We start from the raw sequence: 26,825 nt of genomic DNA on the forward strand, positions 1-26,825 counted from the left end.
AGGCTGACTCTGCCCACTGCCAGGAGTTCGATCTTGACCGGCTCAAGGTTGACTCAGCCTTCCATCCTTCCGAGATGGATAAAACGAGGACCCAGATCGTTGGGGGGGGGGGCAACAGGCTGACTCTGTAAACCGCCCAGAGAGGGCTGTAAAAAGCCCTGTGAAGCGGTATATAAATCTTAAGTGCTATCGCTATTTTCGCCAGAAACCTGTGTTTCCCTCTGATTTCCGGCAAACTCGTACCAAGCGACCGGTTCAATTTTGCAACCGCAGCGTCCACTTAAGGACAGCTGCCAAAAAAAAAAAAAGAAGGTTGCAAAATCAGCTTAGCCGCCCGATGAGCCGCTCTGCAACCTTCCCAGCAGGCTCCATTATGGTCGTAAATCGAGGACTGCCTGTATGGTGTGTGTGTATATATATATATATATGTAGCAGGATTCTTGTAAGGAAGCCAGTTGGCTGTTTGGAAGGGAAGGAAGGGAAGAAGAAAACTCCGCAAAGCCTTTCACGACCACAGCGAGACTCGCTCGATCCGTGGCATCGTTCGGCGCTGAAGGACAAAATAATCTCTCCCCCATCATCCCATTTATTGTGTGCACGATGGGGAGGAAAAAAAAAAAAAGAGAACAATTTGCCAAAGATTAAGACAATTTTCTGGCAGTGCAGAAGAGAAGGATTGAGTTTAAAGGCGGGAGAAGCCCGAAGGGTTAAAAACTGAAAAGGATGAGCAGTGATATCCAGGTAATTCAGAAGCCAGGAGAAAAACAGCATTTTTTTTTTAACCTGCTCAAACGTTGGATTAGATCTGTGCTAGGAGGGGGGGGGGAAATTGCCCCCAAAATGGTCAGTTAGATGTAGTGATTAAGGCAATCAGGCCAGAAACCAGGAGACTGTGAGTTCTAGTCCTGCCTTAGGTAGGAAAAGTCAGTCGACTGAGTGATTTTGGGGCGAATCAACGGGAGACGGTGAGTTCTAGTCCCACCTTAGGCATGAAAATCAGTTGGGTGACTTTGGGTCAACCACTAGGAGACAGTGAGTTCTAGTCCCCGCCTTAGGCGTGAAAGTCGACTGGGTGATTTTGGGCTAATCACTAGGAGACAGTGAATTCTAGTCCTCCCATAGGCATGAAAGTCGATTGGGCGCCTATGGGTCAACCACTAGGAGACAGTGAGTTCTAGTCCCGCCTTAGGCGTGAAAGTCGACTGGGTGATTTTGGGCTAATCACTAGGAGACAGTGAGTTCTAGTCCTGCCTTAGGCATGAAAGCCAGCTGGGTGATTTTGAGCTAATCACTAGGAGACAGTGAATTCTAGTCCTCCCATAGGCATGAAAGTCGATTGGGCGCCTAAGGGCCAATCACTAGGAGACAGTGAGTTCTAGTCCCGCCTTAGGCATGAAAGTTGACTGGGTTCCTATGGGCCAATCACTAGGAGACAGTGAGTTCTAGTCCCGCCTTAGGCGAAGAAAGCCAATTGGGTGATTTTGGGCTAATCACCAGGAGACAGTGAGTTCTAGTCCCACCTTAGGCATGAATGTCAACTGGGGAGCTATGGGCCAGTCACTAGGAGATCATGAGTTCTAGTCACGCCTTAGGCACGAAAGGCAACAAAATGAAATTGGGAGTGGCCCTTGGTGCTCTCTTGAGCTCTCTTTGTTTTCTTGGGAAGCTATGGGCCAGCCACTAGGCGACCGTGAGTTCTAGTCTCATTACCTAAAGTGGGTAACATCACCGATGCTAGTCTCAAAATGAAATTGGAAGAACGAAGAGTCGGATGTCTTCGTCTCCTCTCGGAAAGCATGTCTCGGCTCGCCTGCTGGCATGAGCTTGTTCTCCGTCCCCCGTCCCCCCCCGTCCCCAGGGAGAAGAGTCACACACCCCCTCCCCAATTATTCTTTTTCACACCCGCATCTGCATACAAATAGGGCACTCTCGCACACTCGTGCCACTTGAGGCTGCTGGAGGAAAAAACAAAAAACCCAGAATCCGTCCTGACGGTCCCATCAGGACATCCTACCTCCTCCCTTCGTTCCTCCTCCCCCCCTCGTCTCCCCACCCACACCCCTCCCCAGACGCCCACGCCCGAGCAAACCCCATCCCTTGCCCCCATAACAAATTAGAAATGTGAGAACTCTCCTTGTTGATCAAAACATAAATTATTCTTCGTAGACAGGGCACCCACGAGCTCCAGAGAGGGTAATTGGTGCCACCTCTGATTCCTTAAAAGGTGAATATCGTAATTGGAAAAGAGGTGTGAGTGGCTCACTCAGGCTCGGAGGAGGATTGTTCGGGGGGGGGTGGGGGGGAGGGCCATGAAAGCGTTCATTTTCGCAGCTTGGGAGATGTCTATGGCCGTGTTATGGATTCTAATTATCAACACAGCGGGGGAAAGGGAGGGGGGGGCGAGCTTGCCCGTCCCCGGTCTGGGAGTCCTTAGTTACCCCATTGTTCTCTCCGACAACGTGCCACTCGGCTGCTGAAGTGGGTGGGTAGGGGGAAAGCCTGTTGGAATTCTTGATTTGGGGTGGTTGGGGGGGCTCGGCGCCATCCTTTTCTCATTGGTCTCCCCCACCTGTGATGTTTTAAAATTGTATTATGTATTGATGCTGTTTTTAAGAACTGTCCAGTTTCCCTCGCGGTAAGGTTCTGGATGGTGTACAATAAAATCTTAAAAAGGCATAAAAAAAAAAAGGATCACTGAACGACGAAAATTGAACTCAAAAGTTAATGAGCCCACAGCACAGTCCTCCTCCTCCTCTCCTTCTCCTTCTCCTCTACTCCAGAAACCTCTTTCCCTTCTAGCACTGATGCTGTTATCTAGTTGGGTAATAAAACGTCTGCAAGAAAACCGCCAACCTCAAAGAGCACTAAGGACTACAGCTGCCTCCTCCTCCTCCTCCAACTCCTCTAATTCCTCCAACTCCTCCACTCCAGAAACCTCATTCCCTTCTAGCACTGATGGTGTTATCTAGTTGGGTAATAAAACGTCTGCAAGAAAATCATCAAGTTCAGAGAGCACTAAGGACTACAGTCTCCTCCTCCTCCTCCTCCTCCTCCTCCTCCTCCTCCTCCTCCTCCTCCTCTAATTCCTCCAACTCCTCCACTCCAGAAACCTCATTCCCTTCTAGCACTGATGATGTTATCTAGTTGGATAATTAAACGTATGCAAGAAAACCACCAACCTCAAAGAGCACTAAGGACTACAGTCTCCGTCTTCCTCCTCCTCCTCCTCCTCCTCCTCCTCCTCCTCCTCCTCCTCCTCCTCCTCCTCCTCCTCCTCCTCCTCCTCCTCCAACTTATTTCATGGCTGTGCACCGCCCTGAGTCCTTCGGGAGTAGGGCGGTATAGAAATTCAATAAATAATAATAATAATAATAAACTCCTCTAATTCCTCCAACTCCTCCACCCCAGAAACCCCAGTCCCTTCTAGCACTGATGATGTTACCTAGTTGGGTAATAAAACGTCTGCAAGAAAACCACCAACCTCAGAGAGCACTAAGGACTACAGTCTGCTCCTCCTCCTCCTCCTCTAATTCCTCCACCCCAGAAACCTCATTCCCTTCTAGCACTGATGGTGTTATCTAGATGGGTAACGAAACATCTGCAAGAAAACAACCAAGCTCAGAGAGCACCAAGGACCCCGTAGCAAAATTTTACTAGATCAGTAAGGGAATTGCTAAGAGCTGCTAAGAAGAGATTGGACAACAATTTGTCTGGAATGGTATAGGGTTTCCTGCCTGAGCAGAGGGTTGGGCTAGGGGGGGACATGATAGCAGTGTTCCAATGTCTCAGGGGCTGCCCCAAAGAAGAGGGAGTCAAGCTATTCTGCAAAGTACCTGAGGGCAGGACAAGAAGCAATGGGGGGAAACTAATCAAGGAGAGAAGCAACTTAGAACTAAGGAGAAATTTCCTGACAGTTAATCAGTGGGACAACTTGCCTCCAGAAGTTGTGAATGCTCCAACACTGGAAGTTTTTAAGAAGATGTTGGATAACCATTTGTCTGAAGTGGTGTAGGGTTTCCTGCCTAAGCAGGGGGTTGGACTAGAAGACCTCCAAGGTCCCTTCCAACTCTGTTATTCTATTCTGTTCTGTTCTGTTCTGTTCTGTTCTATTCTATTCTATTCTATTCTATTCTATTCTATTCTATTCTATTCTATTCTATTCTATTCTATTCACTCTATAAAGCCTTAGTAAGACCATACCTACAATACTGCATACAGATTTTTAATATAAAAAAGATGTTGAGACTCTAGGAAAAGTGCAGAAAAGAGCAACCAAGAGGATTGGGGGACTGGAGGCTAAAACATAGGAAGAACGGTTGCAGGAACTGGGTATGTCTAGTTTAATGAGAAGAAGGACTAGGGGAGACATGATAGCAGTCTTCCAATATCTCAGGGGCTGCCCCAAAGAAGAGGGAGTCAAGCTATTCTCTAAAGCACCTGAGGGTAGGACAAGAAGCAACGGGTGGAAACTCATCAAGGAGAGAAGCAACTTAGAACTAAGGAGAAATTTCCTGACAGTGAGAACAATTCATCAGTGGAACAATCTTGCCTCCAGAAGTTGTGAATGCTCCAACACTGGAAGCTTTTAAGAAGAGGTTGGACAACCATTTGTCCGAAGGTGGTGTAGAGTTTCCTGCCTAAGCAGGGGGTTGGACTAGAAGACCTCCAAGGTCCCTCTCAACTCTTGTTATTCTTGAGACGCGCAGATTCCCATCGGCAGGGGTGAGCCCCAGGATTTGGGGGTCTGCACGGCTTGAGTCCCCGTTGCATCTCGAGGGCGCCCTCCTGAATGCTAATCAAAAGTGGAAAGGACAAGATGGAAAGCACGGGCTGGGGGGGGGGCTCCTAGCTGAGAGCGGGGTTGGGTTTCTATAACGAGCAAACCCGTTTTTGGGTGTGTGTTTTTTTGCAAACGAGCAAAGCCACCGACTTTTTGCGCGCGTTCCTTTTTTTTCCATCCCTTCTTGCGAGATTCCAGCTTGTTTCAAGCTGCTGTTTCAACACGGCTTCTCCGCTTGACTTTTGCTGTTTGTGTGTGTATGTGTGTGTTAATGCCGAAAGGCGAGCGGAGGCCACGAGGAGGCGGCCAGGGAGGGACTCCGAGGAGAGAGAGTGCGAGAAAGAGAGGAAAACGTGTGGATTCATGTAGAGGCTTCATCATATTCCACTTATCCGCCGTACCGCCCCGACGAAATTCGGCAGATGGATGCTTGGTCATGCCGTCGGCGCAGAGGGGTTAACTCCTCGGATTTAGCTTTCTATCGTTTCCACGAGAGCGTTGACAACACTTTTCACCGTGTTGATTCCCAGATGTGCGTGCCCGGCGGCTTCCCCCCCCCCCCCGAGCCCTGTGCTTTTGGTTGGGGGTGGAGAACGTCGGATAAAACAGCGCACCTTTCCGGTCGGAGTGCGCATCAAATATTCATGGATCTCCGATTTGCACACATCGGGGTTGATAAATGGGTCTGACGTGGAATTGAGGCGGCGGGAGAAACCGCTGCTTTGCCGGAGAATCGGCCGACGAATTGTGTCACTTTCCCCTCCTTGCATATATGTGTGTGTGTGTGTGTGTGTGTGTGTGTGTGTTCCTCGATTTACGACCGCAATGGAGCTCTGGATTTCTGTGGCTAAGCAAGAGAGGTAGCTGTTTAAGGGAGTTGCGCCCCATTTTACGACCTGTCGTGCCACAGTGGTTAAATGACTTCCAATATTTGAGAGGCTGCCACAAGGAAGAGGGAGTCAAGCTATTCTCCAAAGCACCTAAAGGAAAGACAAGAAGCAATGGGTGGAAACTAATCCAGGAGAGAAGCAATTTAGAACTAAGGAAAAACTTCCTGACAGTGAGAACAATGAATCAGTGGAACAACTTGCCTCCAGAAGTTGTAAATGCTCCAACACTGGAAGTTTTTAAGAAGAGGTTGGATAACCCTTTGTCTGAAGTGGCGTAGGGTTTCCTGCCTAGGCAGGGGGTTGGACTAGAAGACCTCCAAGGTCCCTTCCAACTCGGCTATTCTATTCTAGAGCCATAGATTATTGCTAGTCCAGAAGTCTAGTCCTTTCTTCAGTGCCATTGTAACTTTGAACAGTCACTAAATAAACAATCGTGAGTCGAGGACTACTGTATACAGAGTGCTTTTCTTCTCAAACAAAAAAATAAATAAATAACAAGATTCAGCAGTGCTGACTTAAGAAAGTTGCACGCAAGACCTTTGCTCCTATTCTCCCTTGGAATGGAACGGGCACCCCGCGAGCCCATCTCATCCCTTTATGGTTCGCTGCGTTGGGCAAACGTAGAAAAAAAGTAGCTAATTCAGAGATCAGGCCAAGCGTAATATGGGGGCAAACGTGAATTTCGTCAGGAGGCTCATTCTAGGGCAGAGGCTCCCAACCTTTTGGGCAGGAGGGACCGGGTCCACGGAGAGAGTTTTTTTTCTGTGGGCTGGAGGGGATGTGGTTTGTGTGATGCCTGCATCCCACGGATGGGACTTTGCTTGATTGTGTGGCCCAATTTCTGACATGCTGCACATCAGTGCCAGGCCACAGTCCCAGGGTTGGGGACCTCTGTTCTAGGCAATTGGAGGCAAAAACATATGAAGAACAGTTGCAGGAACTGGGTATGTCTAGTTTAATGAAAAGAAGGACTGGGGGAGACATGATAGCCGTCTTCCGATATCTCAGGGGCTGCCCCAAAGAAGAGGGAGTCAAGCTATTCTCCAAAACACCTGAAGGCAGGACAAGAAGCAACTGGTGGAAACTAATCAAGGAGAGAAGCAACCTAGAACTAAGGAGAACTTTCCTGACAGTTAGAACAATTAAATCAGTGGAACAACTTGCCTCCAGAACAGTGGTGGGTTCCTCCCGGTTTGGTCCGGTTCGGCCAAGCCGCTAGCGGTGACGATATGACGTCACCGAACCGGTTCTCCCGCCCCCCCCGCCCTCCCACCCACCCACCCACCCACCCACGTTATTCTTACCTTTTATTTGGTCCCACCCCCAATCTATTGCTGCCTCCTGAGTCCCAGCTGATGACTAGAGGGAAAAAAAACTGTTTAAACTCTTGCCGCGGGGCTTCAAAGGGCCGCCCTACAGCTGATCAGTGTTAAAAGCAAACAAATGAGTCGGGTCGTAAGTGTCGAGGACTGGTCGTAAGTGCGAGGACCTTCCAGAAATGACTCTGACCAGCTAGCCACGCCCACCTAGTCACATGACCTCCAAGCCACACCCACAAAATAAGCCACGCCCACAGAACCGGTAGTAAAAAAATTTAGAACCCACCCCTGCTCCAGAAGTTATGAATGCTCCAATAGCAGGGGGTTGGACTAGTAGACCTCCAAAGTCCCTTCCAACTCTGTCATTCTGTTAGTTTCTTTGAGAAACTCGCTCCAAAGGTTTGGACTTTCACTTAGATATTCATCTCCTTTTTCTTCTTCTTCTTCTCCTCCCTCAGCACCTTTGGAGAGCTGAAGACGGTCCGCCTGCCGAAGAAAATGTTTGGAACAGGAACTCATCGCGGCTTCGGCTTTGTGGATTTCCTGACCAAGCAGGATGCCAAGGTGAGGGAACGCTTCTGCACGCATCCCCCTGTTCTGACCTGGGCTTCCTGAATCAGCAAAACACACGAGAAGTCCTAAAAACCTGTTTTATTTTAACAGCTGTGAATTCTGTTCATTCACAGATGAGTCCCAAATAGTTGTAAAGAGTCCTTCAGGGTAAGGCTGATAATCACCTACCTTGATCTCCCTTGACACGCTGCCAAAGACCTCATTGGCAAAGCCACGCGGAGTCCAGAATCAAATAGAGCTTCAGGCTTTAAACTGCACAGAATTAACAACGTTGCTTCCTGCAAAGGCCCACGTGCCTTTGCTCCTCTTTTTTAAGTATTATGGGAGTGGCTAATCATCTCCAAGCCTTACTCCCGAGTCGCCCCTTTTGTTTTAACTGTTCTTGCCTTCTGGCAGTTCTGGTAGGAATCGAAATGTCCTTCCATTTTTGTGCATACCATAGTCTTGCTGCGGTCAACATACAGTAGTGGCCAAAATTGTGGGAACCTTTTGGGAAAAGTGTATTTTCTAAAACTAGCTTATAACACCACTTTCTTTGGGAGTAGTACCATAAAATTATATATCAATGGAAAGATAATTTAATCAAGAATGTCATGTCATTACTTTTATGAAGGATTTGCTATTAGAATAGCAGTTACAGTATAAAGAAGAAAAGTGAAACACGTAGAAAAAATGAGATATACAAAAATTATCACCATAGAAAAAACGAGATATACAGAAATTATCACCATGTCAGTTAATACTTAGATGGGTCACCTTTAGCACGAATTATGGCCTTACAACGTCTTCCCATGGAGTGAACCAAGTTTTTGTGTTCTGCAGTTGTTCTAATGTGAAACCAAGATTGAAGGATGGCTTCTATTAACTGGGTTTTATTGCTGGGTCGCTTCTGACTAACCAGTTTCTTTAGTCAGCTGCATAGATTTTCAATTGGGTTAAGGTTTGGGCTATTCCCGGCCTTTCCAGCAGTGGAATAGGATGATCTTGAAACGCAAAAAAAAAAAAAAAAAAAGCAGTGTTATTAGCCATCCAACCTCAAAAATACACTTTTCCCGAAAGGTTTCCACAATTTTGGCTTCCACTACTGTATGTTACTAACTTAACAACTGCCGTGATTCTCTTAACAAATGTCTCGCTTAAAGCAACAGAAATATTGAGCTCAATTGTCGTCTGAGGTCGAGGAGTCGCCGTACGTCTGCATGTGTTCTTAACATTTGTGAAAACATCCTACCCTAGTATTTTCTCCAAAGGCAGCCAGCCCTTATTCTGATATAACCCTTGACAAAAGGAAGCCCAGAGAATGACGAAGTCTCATCTGCATACTTTACCATATTCATAGCAAATCCAAGATGACCCATTTTTAAAGTATCCTTCCCTTCTGTATAATTACACCATACAGGCGAAAGGAATTTGGAGAGCATCAAACAGCCCTTCAGATATATTTTCCAATCCCAAAAGGAAGCTGTTTATCATAGAAACCATATTTTTTATTCCGAGGGACTAACAGAACAGAAATATTCAAGCAAAAACATGATCTTTCTCAGGATGCTGAAATAAAGAGGGCCATGTCTAATGTCTCAGCTCCCACATAACCAGGATAAAATGTCTATGGTTGTCCCAAAGGTGCTTTTAGGTAGAGAGAGAGATAGAAGATAGATAGATATTAGATAGATAGATAGATAGATAGATAGATAGATAGATAGATAGATAGATAGATAGGCATAGATGATAGATATAGATGCATATAGATGCATAGATGATAGATTAGATAGATAGATAGATAGATAGATAGATAGATAGATAGATAGATAGATAGATAGATAGATAGATAGATATGCATAGATGATAGATATAGATGCATATAGATGCATAGATGATAGATAGGATAGATAGATAGATAGATAGATAGATAGATAGATAGATAGATAGATAGATAGAGGATATAGGTAATAGAGAGAGAGAGAGAGAAGATTGATAGATAGATATAGATGCATAGATGATAGATATAGATGCATAGATGATAGATAGATAGATAGATAGATAGATAGATAGATAGATAGATAGATGATAGATAGATAGATAAACACAGAGAGAGAGATTGTGTGTGTGTGTATGTGTATGTGTATATGTATATGTATATGTATATGTATATGTATATGTATATGTACAGTATATATATTATAAAAGTAGGTGTAATATAGTGATATCCCTGGGGGGGGGGGAAGCTGGAATTTCTGTTTGCTATTCAAGCTTGTATCGGAAAACCCACCCCTCAAGTATCTAAAGAGAAGAATACTCAGGCACATAAAACCGAGTGTTGCTTCGGATGTTTTTGTGTGTAGCTCCTGTTCAGAGGAAGAAAGCCTGGTTAGTCTATTGTAATGTTTGTTGCCTTCCTTTTTTCCGCAACCGTTTGTTCCTCCGCGGTGCGGAAGGACGGCATTAAAAAGTCAACAGTTCTTCCCAACAACAACAACAACAAAAAAAAAAACCCTCCAACTAAGAAATGAATCTTCCCTCTTTTGGCAGAAAAGGCTCAGCTGCCATGCCTTGGCCATGCCCTCTGCTCTGATCACCCTTTTGTTTTGGAGAAAGAATGAGAAATCTATCAACCCCTCTAATGCTGTCGATTCTTTGTGTCTCTCACTAATGGTTTTCTCCCTCCGGATTTGCCGGGCTGAGCATTTAATAGGGCAATGGGGAAAGAGGAGATGGAGTGACCCCATCCGCCAAATTATGAGCGTTTAGATCTGGTGAGCTGGGGGAACCCCCGGGGAGGTGACCTCGGAGGCTTCCATGCTTGATCTACGATGTTTGTCATGGTAGAACCCCAGACGGTTCCCGCCCGGTTTACATCTGTGTGTCAGCCCACAAGGCCCTTCCCAGCTTACATCTGTGTGTCAGCCCACAAGGCCCTTCCCAGCTTACATCTGTGTTCAAGCCCACAAGGCCCTGCCCGGCTTACATCTGTGTGTCAGCTCACAAGACCCTGCCAACAGTGCTGTTGGGTTGTTTGCACACTCGTGTGGATGGCCCCTTCGCTCTTAATGTACGGGTAGACCTTCGACTGGACAAGCATGGATTTAGTGTATAACTATTCCAAGTGATAACGGCACCGGAAAAGGGGACTTATGACCGGTTTTCACACTTGACGGCCATTGCCAGCCCTGGACGCACGATCAAAAAATGTAGACACTCAGCAATTGGCTCGTATTGAGGATTAGCAAAACTGATCACATTGAAACCCTTTCCAATTGGAAACATCCCATCTTGATCATTTTTGGAAGGGTTCCAAAATCCAGACAGCTGTTTCCGGTTCGAAGCATGCTCTGCTGGGGCTCAGAATATTTGAAACGTTTCACTCCCCAAGCGGAGTCTTTTAGATTTGAAATATAAATGTTTTGCGCTCCCCTAATCGCACCGCGACTCATGGTTGGTAAACAACGACGTTGATACACAAATGGCTTTATTACCAACTTATAATACTTGCTGGAATAGATCCATTTTCTTAGGCTCCCGAGGCTGTGGCTGTTGTAATTATTCATGACATTGAAGCCTGCAGTTGTCAGGTGTGCGTTACACAAAGGTTGCACAATTACACCAGCTCGCTTGCCAACCGCTAGGTGGCAGTTTTACGATCTCTGTTAATTTGGTACTGCCATTCAATTGCAGCAGGAGGAGGACGCGGCTACAGGAATTTGTAAAGGCTCTGTTGGGGTTTGACTTTCGGAACGGAATGCTCCTGGATCCAGTCATTGTCCCAAATGAAAACTGAATCAACTCAGCTTGGTGTGTGTGTGTATGTGTGTGTGTGTGTGTGTGTGTGTGTGTGTGTGTGTGTGTGTAATGAATGATACAATGCAAACCGTTGACTTCATGTGAAGAGAGCTGATCTGTACATTCCTGATAAGTCCTTGCAGCTTTAGCTGTTAGGCTGCTGTCCAGGGTGCTGAACCTGAATTTTTTTTTTATTAGCCATATATAATTTTTGCCATATTTTTTTTTTTTTTAAATTTGATTTATATGCCGCCCTTCTCCGGAGACTCAGGGCGGCTTACAATGTGCTCAGCAATAGCCTTCATCCTTTTGTATATTTATACAAAGTCAGCTTATTGCCCCCACAAACTGGGTCCTCATTTCACCTACCTTAGAAAGGATGAAAGGCTGAGTCAACCTTGAGCCTGGTAAGATTCGAACCTGCAGAAATTGCAGGCAGCTGTGTTAATTACAGGGTGCATTAAACCACTGTACTACCAAGGCTCTCATCATATAGCGGTGATGGCTAACCTTTTTGCCATTGCGTGCCAGGAGGGGTCACACGCGCGCATGCCCACACCCATAATTCTATGCGGCCTGCTTCCGCATATGCGCACACAACCCGCTTCCCCACTCCTGGCACGTGATGGCCTGGTAGACCCGTTTTTCTTTCTCACCTGGCTTCAGGGCCTCTTTAGGAGTCTGGGGAGGGCAAAAACAGCCTTCCCCACACACACCCCGGAGGTCCTCCGGAGGCTGTTCAGGTGGGGAAGGCCGTTTTCGTCCTCCCCAGACTCCTAGAGAGGCCCTAGAGGCTGGGGACAGGAACCTGAAGTTTGTTTGTTTATTTATTTATTTATTTATTTATTTATTTATTTATTTATTTATTTATTTATTTATTTATTTATTATATTTCTATACCGCCTTTTTCCCGTAGGACTCAAGGCCGTGTACAGTCAAGAAAAATATAGACACACAAACATCATAAAATTGCTAATTAAAATTATTACTTAGTTTGGTCAATTAAATAAAACCCAGAATTAGATCACATTTACCCCGCCTGTTGGAACATCAGGGTCTTGAGGGCACGGCGGAAAGCACGGAGATCAGGGATATTCCGTATCTCCGGGGGCAGTTCATTCCAAAGGGTTGGAGCCCCCACAGAGAAGGCCCTCCCCCTGGAAGTCGCCAGTCGGCATAATTTGACTGACGGTACCCTGAGTAGTCCCTCCCTGTGAGAACGAACTGGTCGGTGGGAGGCTATTGGTGGCAAAAGACGGTCTCGTAGGTAAGTTGTTAAATAGGACGTTTTCGGCCTCCGGAGAACCTCCGGGGGGGAGGCCATTTTCGGGCCTTCCTCCTCTCCCGCCCCAGGCCCTCCAGATGCAGGAAACAGCCTATTTCCCTACTTCCGGTGGGCTCAGAAGACCCGAAAATCAGCGTGCGCTGGAGCTGAGCTCGCGTGCCCACTGATAGGGCTACGCGTGCCACCTGTGGCACGCGTACCATAGATTTGCCATCACGGCCATATAGCGTTATATATGGCATTGCTCAAAAGTTCTGAAGATGTGAATCCCAAACATACAATACGAGAAGTCTTTGACTTGCAACCATTCGTTTGAAGTTAGGATTGAAGTGCAACATTTAGTTTTAAGTAGGTATTTTAAGATAGGGAGATGGGAAAGCATTCACAAAGGCACTTTATATGCTGCCTATCCGTCTTCTGTCCAAAATGATGTGGTTCTGGAACAGCCAAGATAAAGGCTTGGAAGCTGCGTTCCCATGACGGGCCTAACCAGTCAGCTGAACCCCCCTAGCCCTTGCCTTGAGATACCCCAAGCTTGGCTCAAGTTGAATCTTAGTTTGGTTTTCCTTTTCTTCTTTGCAGCTCAAAACATGTTGGGCAAAGCCAGCCCTTTTAATTAGTTGATGGTTCAGTGCATTTTGCAAACCTCGAAAAATTACCTAGTTAATTCAGTGATCAGGGCCAGTGTGTGTGGTACAAATGCAAAATCTTTCACGGGTGTGTTACAGTTCTTTGGACAAAAGCCCACTCCTTGAAGCTCCTTCTTCAAATCTGACATTAATAATAATAATAATCATCATCATCTTCTTTTTCTCCTTCTCCTTTTCCTCTTCCTCCTCCTCCTCTTCTTCTTCTCCTTCTCCTCCTCCTCCTTCTCTTCCTCCTCCACTTCCTCCTCTTCTTCTTGTTCTGCTTCTTCTCTTCTTCTTCCTCCTCCCCCTCTTCTTTTTCTCCTTCTCCTTTTCCTCTTCCTCCTCCTCCTCTTCTTCTTCTCCTTCTCCTCCTCCTCCTTCTCTTCTTCCTCCTCCTCCTCCTCTTCTTGTTCTGCTTCTTCTGTTTCTGCTTCATCTTCTCTCTTCTTCCTCTTCTTTTTCTCCTTTTCCTCTTCCTCCTCCTCCTCTTCTTCTTCTCCTTCTCCTCCTCCTTCTCTTCATCCTCCTCCTCCTCCTCTTCTTCTTGTTCTGCTTCTTCTGTTTCTGCTTTGTCTTCTCTCTTCTTCCTCTTCTTTTTCTCCTTTTCCTCTTCCTCCTCCTCCTCTTCTTCTTCTCCTTCTCCTCCTCCTTCTCTTCTCCTCCTCCTCCTCCTCTTCTTCTTTTTCTGCTTCGTCTTCTCTCTTCTTCCTCTTCTTTTTCTCCTTTTCCTCTTCCTCCTCCTCCTCCTCTTCTCCTCCTTCTCCTCCTCCTCTTCTTCTTGTTCTGCTTCTTCTGCTTCTGCTTCGTCTTCTCCTCTTCCTCCTCTTCTTTTTCTCCTTTTCCTCTTCCTCCTCCTCCTCCTCTTCCTCTTCGTCCTCCTACTCAGGGTTGAAATGTGGGATCCTTGGTTCTCTCTAAGCTTGGTGGTTTTGATGTTACTGTCAGCGTTCCAAATTTCAGCGCTGACATGAAATTACAGAATGACTTGCTTTAATGCTGGGATGAACTTTCACCTAGTTCCTGGCTCTTCAGCAGATAGTGTTACTTGGGCAACAGAGGGAGGGGGAAATTCCTGTGAAAAGAAAGTGCATGGGACGAAGAGATGGATCTGGATGGTGGCCAATGAGACATTGGGGTTGAAGAACGGAAAGGGAGGGGTTTGGAAGGAGGTGCCAATCTTGGCTGCATCAGAGTCCAGGCACGTCGTTTGTCTATTCTTAAATAAAGAAAAAAGATTCATTAGAGACTTTGCGTTTGAGAATGAAGTTTATTTAAGATAGCAACGAAACCTGACAGTTACCTAGTTCGGTAATGAAACTTCTGCAAGAAAACCACCAAGCTCAGAGAACTCCAAGGAAGCCACCATTGTCAATATCTCTTGGCATATTCTTTACACGGAGCCAAGACCTGAATGGGAATAAGGTGGCTTCCTCTGTTTTAGGGATCAGGGTTTTATTTGGCAAGGCTTGGATCAGAAACAGGAGGCCCTGAATAATGTCCTGCTTAGTGCTAGACCACCAACTTCGAGTGTTAAGAGATCCAAGTTTCAACTCGTGAGATCTCTAGGTAGGTGTAGAAAAGATCCTTCCTGGGAACTGGTGCTAATCCGTTGGCAGAGAATCCGGAGTCAAAGGTTGGCTCAAAAACAAATTTCTCTGAAAAACTTTCTGAAGACGACTCTGTTTTCCTTTTCCCTGCCCCGCAGAGAGCATTCGGTGCCCTGTGCCATAGTACCCATCTGTACGGCAGGAGGCTGGTGCTGGAATGGGCGGATTCGGAGGAAACCGTAGAGTCCCTGAGAAGAAAAACGGCAGAGCATTTTCACGGTACCTGATCTGAGTTATTCGTTTTGTTTTTGAATTGTTTGGGGTGAACGAAAGCGATGGGGCAATTTGGGGGCATTTGAAGAAAAAAAAATGGATGCCCTCTTCCTCCTTTTTTTTTCTTCTTCTTCTCCTCCTACTACTCCTTCTCTTCCCCACTCCTGCTTTTTCTCCTTCTCCTTTTCTTTCTCCTCCTTTCTCCTCTCCTTTTTCTCCTTTCCCTCTTTTTTCTTCTCCTTTCTTCTCCTCCTCCTCCTCTTCTTATCCTCCTCTTCTTTTCCTCCTCCTCCTCCTCTTCTTTTCCTCCTCCTCCTCTTCTTCTTCCTCCTCCTCCCCTCCTCTTCCTCCTCCTCCTCTTCTTCCTTTTCTTTTCCTCCTCCTCCTCCTCTTCTTCTTCTCCTTCTCCTCTTCTTCCTCCTCCTCCCGTCCTCTTCTCCTCCTCCTCTTTCTCCTTCTTCTTCTCCTCCTCCTCCTCCTCTTCCACCTCCTCTTCTTCCTCTTCCTCTTCTTTTTCTCCTCCTCCTCCTCCTCCACCTCCTCCTTTACAACCATTGCAGGAATATCTGCATTTTGCTCTCTCTTCCTTCCAGCGAAATAGACAGGTTTGGCTTAGAATGCGGCCCCAGCCAGCCAACCTCTCTCTCCCTCCCTCCTACCCCCACACCTTTGCATTGACTAACCATATTTAGCCCCACCGCTTGGTCTCTACCTTCAGGCAGCAAAGTGCCTTGAACCCTTCCCTGTTCAAAGGAACAGCACGGATGCGAGGGCGACAGAAAAGAAACTCTCCCTGCCTGCCCGCCCGAAAACACAGCTGGGCCACAGAGAAAGCGAATGGCCTGTTTCCACAAAGTCTGTTTGGAAGAGCTGACTTACGTGTACCTTTCTACCTCGCCCCTTTCACCCACCTGTTTTCCCTTTTTGTTAACCCTGCAACCTGCTCCCCCACTTTCCAAACATTTGGGGCGGTCCCCACCTCTGGAGCCCAGAAAGCATTCTTGGCTGTTATTCTATTTGGAAGCCCGGAGGGGGAAAAAAGCAAAGAAGACAAGGAAGAACCCATCTCCGGCTGTGTGTTATTTCAAAGCACAGGGTCTTTCAAACAGCATGCCCACAGTAGAAGCAGACTTTCAGGTATTATTTCGTGGCCGCGGTGGCCTGGGAAATCCATTGGCCAGAGCATAATAGCAGCAGCAGTATCTTTTCTTTAAAAAAAAAAAAAAATCTTTTGTTTGCCGTTCTTCGGCGAAAGGGGGTGGGAAATGGGGTTTGTACTGGCTTTGCCTTCTGCTTCCTCTCTCGTTTTCCTTTGTTGCTTCGGGGCTGATTCCTCCAGAGAGTCGGGCATCTCTCCATCCTTACCTTGCAGAGCTGTGTCTATGGAGATTCTCCCGTCGTCTCGGTCGTGGTTACCTTTTAAGGGATCTGTTTACCCCTCACCCCCCCCTTCCCCTTTGACTTCTTCATAATAAAACCCAAATTCGTAACAGATTATATCATACTTTGCTATCCACTTACTCCATCTCCATATACTGACCCTTTCTTTCTAATAAAATTATCATACCCCCCTTATACTGTGCTATAGTATGCATTTCAAAGTGACATTCTATTATAACAATATCTAGTAACTCCTGATTTAACATAATGACGTTTCGCTTCTCATCCAAGGAGCTTCTTCAGCTCTGACTTGGATGGTGGGGAAGAGAAAGATTGACACTCCTTTGCAGACAGCTGGTCATTTGCATCCTTTTTAGAGGGACGTTGAGGCCACTTGGAGAGGTTTTATCTGTGTCCTCGGGGTCACCTGAGTAGTGCAAATTGGTGTGGAGCCTTTTAGCCAAGAAACTACTGTCCTCAGTAGTTTGCTGAGCACCTGTGTGGTGCTCCTGCTTCCTGTAGTCTGCAATTTTTTCCCTCTGGAAATCCATTCCTACTTCCACACCATTCAAAGGGGGTTCATCCCAAATTGTGTAGCTAAAAGTCTGTAGAGATTCCCAGTCATTCCAAGTCATGGTTGTCCCAAAAGTGCTTTTTTCAAGAGGCAAATGGACTTTCTGGGTTTTTCTTTGAAGACGTTTCGCTTCTCATCCAAGAAGCTTCTTCGGTTCTGATGGGATGGTGGGGAAGGGAAAGGTTTATACTCCGTTGCAGACAGCTGGTGATTTGGATCCTTTTAGAGGGTCGTTGAGGCCACTTGGAGGTTTATCCGTGTCCTCAGGGTCACCTGAGTAGTGCAAATTGGTGTGGAGCCTTTTAGCCAAGAAACTACTGTCCTCAGTAGTTTACTGAGTTACTACTGTCAGTAGTAACTGTCAGTAACTACTGTCCTCAGTAGTTTGCACTACTGAGGACAAACCTCCAACTGGCCTCAAGGACTCTCTAAAAGGATGCAAATGACCAGCTGTCTGCAAGGTGTATAAATCCTTCCATTCCCCACCATCCAAGTCAGAGCTGAAGAAGCTTCTTGGGATGAGAAGCGAAACGTCTTCAAAGAAAATCCAGAAAGTCCAGTTGCCTCTTGAAAAAAAAAAAATACACTTTTGGGATTTGCAGAGCTGTGTTCATCTGGCAGCTTAGCATTTTGTTGCTGGTCACCTCAGGACTGATTGTTCCTCCTGAACTAGAGGAGTACAGGCAGTCCTCAACTTGCGACCACAATGGAGCCCAGCGTTTCTGTTGCTAAGCGGGACGTTTGTTAAGTGAGCTTTGTCCCATTTTTCTTGCCGCAGTTGTAAAGTTTTGCTTTGGCTTTTTTCCTTTTAAAAAATGCTGCTTTAAACCAAGCTCTTAAACAGATCCCTTAAAAGGTAAAAGGTAAAGGTTCCCCTCGCACATATGTGCTGGTCGTTCCCGACTCTAGGGGGCGGCGCTCATCCCCGTTTCAAAGCCGAAGAGCCACCGCTGTCTGAAGACGTCTCTGTGGTCATGTGGCCGGCATGACTCAACGCCAAAGGTGCACTGAACGCTGTTCCCTTCCCACCAAAGGTGGTCCCTATTTTTCTACTTGCATTTTTTTACGTGCTTTCGAACTGCTAGGTTGGCAGAAGCTGGGACAAGTCACGGGAGCTCACCCCATTATGCCACACTAGGGATTCGAACCATTGAAGGAGAGAAGCAACTTAGAACTAAGGAGAAACTTCCTGACAGTTAGAACAATTAACCAGTGGAACAACTTTTGCCTCCAGAAGTTGTGAATGCTCCAACACTGGAAGTTTTTAAAGAAGAGGTTGGATAACCATTTGTCTGAAGTGGTGTAGGGTTTCCTGCCTGGGCAGGGGGTTGGACTAGAAGACCTCCAAGGTCCCTTCCAACTCTGTTATTCTACTCTATTCTACTCTATTCTACTCTATTCTACTCTATTCTATTCTATTCTATTCTATTCTATTCTATTCTATTCTATTCTATTAAGTTGAATCCTGCTTTTCCCTTGCAAATTGTCCCATTTCCCCCCTCCCCAAAAAAGGAGTCCCTTAAGTCCTTTCTGATGGAACGAATGCAGAAAGCAGAATACCTGACTGGTGTGAATCGGACCGACTCCAATTTTTGTTTTTTTTTAATTTTGATTTTTATGCCGCCCTTCTCCGGAGACTCAGGGCAGCTTACAATGCATTAAGCAATAGCCTTCATTCTTTTGTATGTTTATACAAAGTCAGCTTATTGCCCCCACAAACTGGGTCCTCATTTAACCTACCTTAGAAAGGATGGAAGGCTGAGTCAACCTTGAGCCTGGCGGGATTCGAACTTGCAATAATTGCAGGCAGCTGTGTTAATAACAGGGTGCTTTAGACCACTGTACTACCAAGGCTCTTTCAAAATTGAAGTCTTGATTCGGTTTGGGGGTGGGGGGGGGAGGGGGTGGGGAAGGAACTGGGTCCGATTCAGCCTTTTCCAACGGAGAGAGGATCAAAAAGGAACCTCATTCCGATGGCATCGAGCTGGATTTCCGAAAAGGCCGCAGGGGAAAAGCTAGCCGGGTCTGCCCGGCAGCGTCTGAATCTTTTCAGAGGCCTCTGATTCAATTTGTCTGTTTGATTTGGCTTTCCGATTCAATTAAGCCCCGTCAATTGGAGGCGGAAATTAAATCAAATCTCCTTCAAAAGAGGAATCTCCCCTCCCCCCTCCCCCAAATCCAATTTTTTTTTTTTTGTGCTGAACGCAGCTTGGCAAAGCTGGGTTGCAGGATCTTGAGAGCGTAATAAGAAACCCTTGATCTCCCAGGGTAATCAACCCAGTGCCTGCCTGCCTGCCTGCCTGCCTTCCATCCATCCACCCACCCTCCCACCCACCCACCCACCCACCCACCTATCTATCTATCTATCTATCTATCTATCTATCTACCTACCTACCTATCTTTCTATCCATCCATCCATCCATCCATCCATCCATCTATCCCTCTTTCTCTCTTTCATCTATCTATCTATCTATCTATCTCTATCATCTATCTATCTATCTATCTATCTATCTATCTATCTATCTACCTACCTACCTACTACCTACCTGCCTATCTTTCTATCCATCCATCCATCCATCTATCCGTCTCTCTATCATCTATCTATTATCTATCTACCTATCTTTCTATCCATCCATCCATCCATCCATCCATCTATCCCTCTCTCTATCATCTATCTATCTATCTATCTATCTATCTATCTATCTATCTATCTACCTATCTTTCTATCCATCCATCTATCCCTCTTTCTCTCTTTCATCTATATCTATCTATCTATCTATCTACCTACCTATCTTTCTATCCATCCATCCATCCATCTATCCCTCTTTCTCTCTTTCATCTATCTATCTATCTATCTATCTATCTATCTATCTATCTATCTATCTACCTACCTACCTATCTTTCTATCCATCCATCTATTCCTCTCTCTCTCTCTATCATCTATCTATCTATCCACCTACCTACCTATCCATCCATCTATCCCCCCCTCTCTCTCTTTCTATCTACCTACCTACCTACCTATCTTTCTATCCATCCATCCATCTCTATCCATCCATCCATCTACCTACCCAGCTATCTTTCTATCCATCTATCTATCTATCTATCTATCTATCTATCTATCTATCTATCTAATCTATCTTATTATTTCATCAAGCATCTATTAGATAACAGATATAAGTGTAAACATAATTATGAATACATGAAATGGATATGAATAAAAGGGAACAGTAGGACAGGGATAGTGGTGCGCTTATGCGAGGTCAACAGTAGACAGTCTAAGGTTAAAGTTTTGGGGGTTTGGGGAAGAAAGCACAGAGTCAGGTAGTGCATTCCAGGCATTGACCACTCTGTTGCTGAAGTCGCATTTTCTTCAATCAAGTTCGGAGCGGTTTACCTTGAGTTTGTATCTATTGTGTACTTGTGTGTTGTTGTGGTTGAAGCTGAAGTATTCATTGACAGGACGTTGTAGCAGATGATTTACTATGCTTAGGTCAGACCAAAGGAATTCTATTCTGTTCTGTTCTGTTCTGTTCTGTTCTGTTCTGTTCTATTCTATTCTATTCTATTCTATTCTATTCTATTCTATTCTATTCTATTCTATTCTATTCTATTCTATCCCCCCTTCCTTCTTCCCTTCTCTTTCTATTCTATTCTCCTTCCCCTTCTCTTCTAATTCTCTTCTCCTTCCCTCTTCCTCCTTCTCTTCTCTTCCTATTCTCTTCTCTTCGCCTTCCTTCTTTCCTTCTCCTTCTATTCTATTCTATTCTCCTTTCCTCTTCCTCCTTCTCCTTCCCCTTCTCTTCTAATTCTCTTCTCTTTCCCTCGTCCTCCTTCTCTTCTCTTCCTATTCTCTTCTCTTCACCTTCTTTCTTCCCTTCTCCTTCTATTCTATTCTATTCCCCTTTCCTCTTCCTCCTTCTCCTTCCCCTTCTCTTCTAATTCTCTTCTCTTTCCCTCGTCCTCCTTCTCTTCTCTTCCTATTCTCTTCTCTTCTCTCATCTATTCTGTTCTCCTTCCCTCTTCCTCCTTCTCCTTCTTTTCTAATTCTCTTTTCTTCTCCTTCCCTCTTCCTCTATCCCATCCCATCCCAACCCCGTCCTATTCTATTCTATTCTATTCTATTCTATTCTATTCTATTCTATTCTATTCTATTCTAGTCTAGTCTAGTCTAGTCTAGTCTAGTCTAGTCTAGTCTAGTCTATTCTATTCTATTCTATTCTATTCTATTCTATTCTATTCTATTCTATTCTATTCTATTCTATTCTATTCTATTCTGCTTTACTAACCCAACTGATATCCTTTCCATGTTGTTGCAAGAGAAGGAGGTCTCCTCATTAAGCTTCCCATGACCTTCCCAGGCTGGCTCTGCCTTCTGAGCTCACTCCCCCTCTTCCTCCCTTCCAATTCCAGGCTCAGCCCAGTCGGTCGGTCGGTGGGAGAATTTTCCTCCTGTCAGTTTAATTCTTTGATCGATGGGGAAGAGCAGGAAGACACAACCCAGCGCAGCTGGCCTCTCAAGTTACCCCTGGCAGGAGATCGCCGGCACGGTTGGGGATGGCTGAGTGAAATGTTTGTGGAGCGCGCAGAACACAAGTCAATAGTAATTTAGCTGGATTGGGAGCAGGTTCTTCCTCCTCACGTCTGGCGGCTCCCGAGAGGCAGGAGTGCATGCCGGATTATTACTGACTCTCTCGGAAATATTTCCAAAACAATCCTCCGAGAAGCGTATGGTGTAGGTGTGTGTGTGGGGGGGGGGGGAGAGTGGTTGAGGGGGAAGGAAAGAGGTGGAAGGAAAAGGAAGCAAAGGGATGGAGAGCTATGAAAACCGTTCGGCTCCAATTCCAGCGCCGGAATTCATTTGGAAGCTCCTTGCAAACGGCAACAGTTCTTGGGAGAAGATGTCGAACAGAAGAACAGAGTTAGAAAGGACTTTGGAGGTCTTCTGGTCCGGCCCATCCCTTCCCCCCCCCCTTAGGCTGACCTCTTTTTCTTTGAGGGGCTGCCACAAACAAAAGGGGGGCTCGAGCTATTTTCCAAAGCACCAGACAAGAAACAACGGGTTGGAAACTGATCAAGGAGAGAATCGACCTAGAACTAAAAGAGAAATTTCTTAACAGTGGGAACAATCAACCAGTGGGACAGCTTGCCTCCAGATGTTGTGAATGCTCCATCTCTGGAGGCGTTTAAAAAGAGACTGGACGGCCACTTGTCTGGGATGCTATAGGGTCTCCGGCTTGTGCAGGGGGGTGGACTAGAAGACCTCCAAGGACCCTTGCAACTCTTGTTATCTGTGAAGTTTCCGAAAGATGCCCTAATTAATTCATGAGCCAAACTTCAAAAGAAATACAGTCATTTATTAGGAGCACCATTTCGGCATTATTCGGATGCAGTTAGAACTAATCCCACGTGGATTCACGTTCCCCTATGACCCTGTCTCTCCCCTCCTCCCTGGCCATGTCACAAATCGCATTCTCCAATTAACCACTTTGGCTGGCTGTGAAACCTAACACCCTCCTTCTGATTGCGGTCAGGAAGCATGTATGGAATGTAACTTCAGTTAGTCAGTCAGCTTTATCAATTCTCCCTCCCTCCTGCTCATGGCAACTTGAAAGCTTTGCAAGTTGACATTATCCTCCAAAGCACCTGAAGGCAGGACAAGAAGCAATGGGTGGAAACTAATCACCAAGAGCCTTGGTAGTACAGGGGTTTAAGGCACCCTGTTATTAAGCTTATTAAGACCAGCTGCCTGCAATTACTGCAGGGTTCGAATCTCGCCAAGGCTCAAGGTTGACTCAGCCTTCCATCCTTTCTAAGGTAGGTGAAATGAGGACCCAGTTTGTGGGGGCAATAAGCTGACTTTGTATAAAATATACAAAAGGATGAAGGCTATTGCTGAGCACATTGTAAGCTGCCCTGAGTCTTCGGAGAAGGGCGGCATATAAATCAAATTAAAAAAAAAAAAAATCAAGGAGAGAAGCAACTTAGAAATAAGGAGAAATTTCCTGGCAGTGAGAACAATCAATCAGTGGAACAACTTGCCTCCAGATGTTGTGAATGCTCCATTTAATTGAGGATTTTAAGAAGATGTTGAATAACCATTTATCTGAAGTGGTGTAGGGTTACCTCCCTAAGCAGGGGGTTGAACTGGAAGACCTCCAAGGTCCCTTCCTACTCTGTTATTCTATTCTATTCTTGTTATTCTGTTAAACCCAAATAAAGTTTGCCCAATTCTATATTTACATGACATACCGAATCCCCCCAGTAAACCATCTTATGGCACCATGCCAGGACATGATTTACCCAGCGGGCGAGTTTGTAAAACACACTAAACGCAACTCGGCCTTAGCTCCTGCCGATGTATTGTGTGAACCCAGCGCTTAATATCTCTATAGAACATTCCTCTTTTCTTCCCCATCCAATTCCGTTCGCACGAGCCAGGGCCCTGAGAATCCAATGAGGGAAAAATTGCAGTCGCGAAAGAAGAGCGAAAACGCGCGGGCCGCTCTTATGTTTTTATTTTTATCTGATGCATTTTATCTGCTTCATCTACTTAATTCTAAGCTGCCTAGAGTCACGTACGGGAGGTGGCTGGCTATATAAATCTTAATAAAAACAACGGAAATAAAACGACGAGCTGGTCGAGGCGAGCCGCGGATCGTGAGCAAAGCCGAGACGCGAAGCCACAGAATCTTCTCTAGAAACGAGCATTATTATTATTTTTTTAACGTTTCTTCTGCCTTCAAAGACACCCTTCTGTACAATATACAATCAAACCCGGGTGTGATCCAAGCCAGCTTGTGGCAATTTCATACACAAAACGCAATTATCACATAAAATGGTCGTCCTAGTGGACAACCATTTAAATAGGAGCCAGCCGTGTGCAGCAGCTGCCAAAAAAGCCAACACAGTTCTGGGCTGCATAAACAGAAGGATAGAATCAAGATCACGTGAAGTGTTAATACCACTTTATAAGGCCTTGGTAATAAGGCCACACTTGGAATACGGCATCCAGTTTTGGTCGCCATGATGTAAAAAAGATGTGAAGTGTGAAGAGCCTGGATAGCTCTGCAGACAAGGCACTGCAATTTAACACCAGCTGTCTGCAATTAAAGTAAGTTCGAATCTCGCCAAGGCTCAAGGTTGACTCAGCCTTCCATCCTTTCTAAGGTAGGTAAATTGAGGACCCAGTTTGTGGGGGCAATAAGCTGACTTTGTATAAATATACAAAAGGATGAAGGCTATTGCTGAGCGCATTGTAAGCCGCCCTGAGTCTCTGGAGAAGGGCGGCATATACATCAAATTAAAAAAAAAAAAAGTAGCACCAGCTGCCTGCAATTACTGCAAGTTCGAATCTCACCAGGCTCAAGGTTGACTCAGCCTTCCATCCTTCCGAGGTAGGTAAAATGAGGACCCGGATTGTGGGGGCAATAAGCTGACTTTGTATAAAATAGAACACCGCTCAGGGGGGGCCAAAAAGCCCTACTAAGCAGGTATATACAAAAGTATGAAGGCTATTGCTTAACGCATTGTAAGCCGCCCTGAGTCTCCAGGAGAAGGGCGGCATATAAATCGAACCAATAAATGAATGAATGAATGAATGAATGAATGAATAATAAAATAATAAAATAATAAAATAAAATAAAATAAAATAAAATAAAATAAAATAAAATAAAATAAAATAAAATACAGTCTAAAATGAAATTGGAATAAAATGCAATAATTTAAGAGTATTCCTAAGTGAAATTAGCGGAAATTCTGCGGGTGCTTTTCCTGACTCCGAATCGAGCCAGCCCTGGCTGATGCATTCAGGGAGCTGCACTCACCCAATTCCTGCCTTGTGTTATTTCGCTTAGTGGTACATTATTGGATTCTTGAAACCTTCACTTCTGCGACCGTAAAGTTGTGTCAGCATTCTCTCCCCCCCACTTTTTTTTTTTTTCTTCTTTCCTATCCCTACCCTTCCCTTCCTCTTTCTGGCTCCAGTAATTGCTAAGAAAAAAGAAACTAAGCAAGGGTTAGAGAAAAGTGCAAAAAAAGAAAAAAGAAAAGCTACCAGGAAAGCAATCAAGACTTTCTCCTCTCCACCCCACCCTGCATCTGTATAAAAATCCTTTTGTTGACCTAAGCTAAAAGTTTTGCAGAAGGATCGAGGGCAGGGCTGAAGTGCTATTGGTTCGGCCAATGATAGCGTGGGGGAAAAATATTGGACACAACATAAATTTGGATGAATGGGAGATGATTTGGAATAGAAACTACAAATTAACTAAAGCAGCATCATTTAAGGAAAATCAATACAAAATGCTATATAGATGGCATGCAAGACTAGCCAAAATATACCCAAACATAAGTCCCAAATGTTGGAAATGTGGATACCACCGGGTACCTTCTTTCATATGTGGTGGCCTTGTCCCGAAGCGATGAGGTACTGGAAAAAAAAATTAAAAATTGGCTACAAGAAATAATTAAAGAAAAAGTTGAAGTGGTGCCCGAAACCTTTCTCCTGGGAGTACTAAAGAGAAAATATGAAAAAAAAAAAGAGGTATTTAATTGTACACATCACCACAGCAGCAAGAATAGTTTACACACAACACTGGAAAGGAAAGGAGACGCCACCAGAGGAATGTCAGGGTGACAATTAATCCCATTCTGCTTTTGGGTAATTGCACCTTGATTTAGAGAATGGATCGTGACCTTTCCTTGAAGTATACGTTAAGAAAATAAACCCGAAGATATGTTTTCTAAGAAAACCTCATTTGTTTGTTATAAAGAAAATAAAACATCTTACTAGCTAATTAATTACATCTTGGCAACGCTTTCCCGGCCACCTCTCCTGGCCGGAGAACAAAGAAAGAGAGAAGAAAGTGAAAGAATGTGGACATGCGCAGTTAGCTTAGAGATAAGAACTTGGCAAGCTACGGTAAGTCTGAAAGTTCAAAATTAAGAGCTCATCTGGTAAATACAAAAACGCAGTGACAAGGAACACATAACCCAGAAAGTTTTAGAGTGTGCCGAGATGAGTAAACTAACGCGCTAGAGTTAAATGAGAAAGAGGATTCGGAATACTTTACGGCGTGGTATAGATGGATGGATAATTGAATAAGGGAAAGATAAGAGATAGTGTAAACATTAGATCGAATAAGTAAATAAGGAGGCACTTTAACAAAAGAATGAATTTAATCTGTATAGAAAATACTACTGTCTAACCGATTTTATTTGTATTGTACTGTAATGAAATATAATAAAATTTATAAATAAACTTTAAAAAAAAAAAAAAGAAATGCTACCGGTTCGGAGTAAAAAGTGTAAAAAAAAAAAAAGTTCCGATGATCGGCTGAGCGACGTGCAATCGTCGGAACTTTTTTTTTTTTTACTTTTTTAGCATTTTTTTTTACTACTATTTTTTTTTTTTTGTTTGACTCGATGCGTTTTGTGAACCCAACCCGAAAACCACTTGTAGAGTAGATATTAACTGCGGGGTGCTTGGTGCTCTTAGAGGCTGGCTGTTTTCTTGCAAACATTTCACCACCGTACTAGGTAAGATCATCAGGGCTTAGCAATGAAATGTTGGGAAGAAAACAGCCAAGCTCAGAGAACACCAAGGATCCTACAGTTCAACGCTGAGTTACAGATGTTCTCTGATGAGGAAAAAAATGCAGCTTTACGACAGCAGGATGTTTCTGCTAAATATGCTTTTGTCTCTAGTTTAGCTAAGAACAATTTTACTCTTTAAGGGAGGAAGGATAGAAGAGAGAGAGAGTGTGTGTGGTCTAGTGGTTAAGGCACCAGGCTCGAAAG

The 26,825-nt window shown here is 45.0% G+C and overlaps 1 protein-coding gene across 1 annotated transcript in view; it reads left to right on the top strand.

Annotated features, from left to right (window-relative positions):
• The window catches only part of RBM19 (RNA binding motif protein 19), an 84,596-nt gene that overhangs the window by 43,205 nt on the left and 14,566 nt on the right, over positions 1-26,825 (top strand). Inside the window, exons 22-23 of the mRNA XM_070956501.1 lie at positions 7,448-7,553; positions 14,962-15,082. Coding sequence (XP_070812602.1) covers positions 7,448-7,553; positions 14,962-15,082 — 227 coding nt within the window. The remainder of the gene's footprint in view (positions 1-7,447; positions 7,554-14,961; positions 15,083-26,825) is intronic.

This window comes from Pituophis catenifer, unplaced genomic scaffold (assembly GCF_029215685.1).
Source record: "Pituophis catenifer annectens isolate HBS135680 unplaced genomic scaffold, rPitCat1.0.hap2 SCAF_43, whole genome shotgun sequence".
NCBI lineage: Eukaryota > Metazoa > Chordata > Lepidosauria > Squamata > Colubridae > Pituophis > Pituophis catenifer.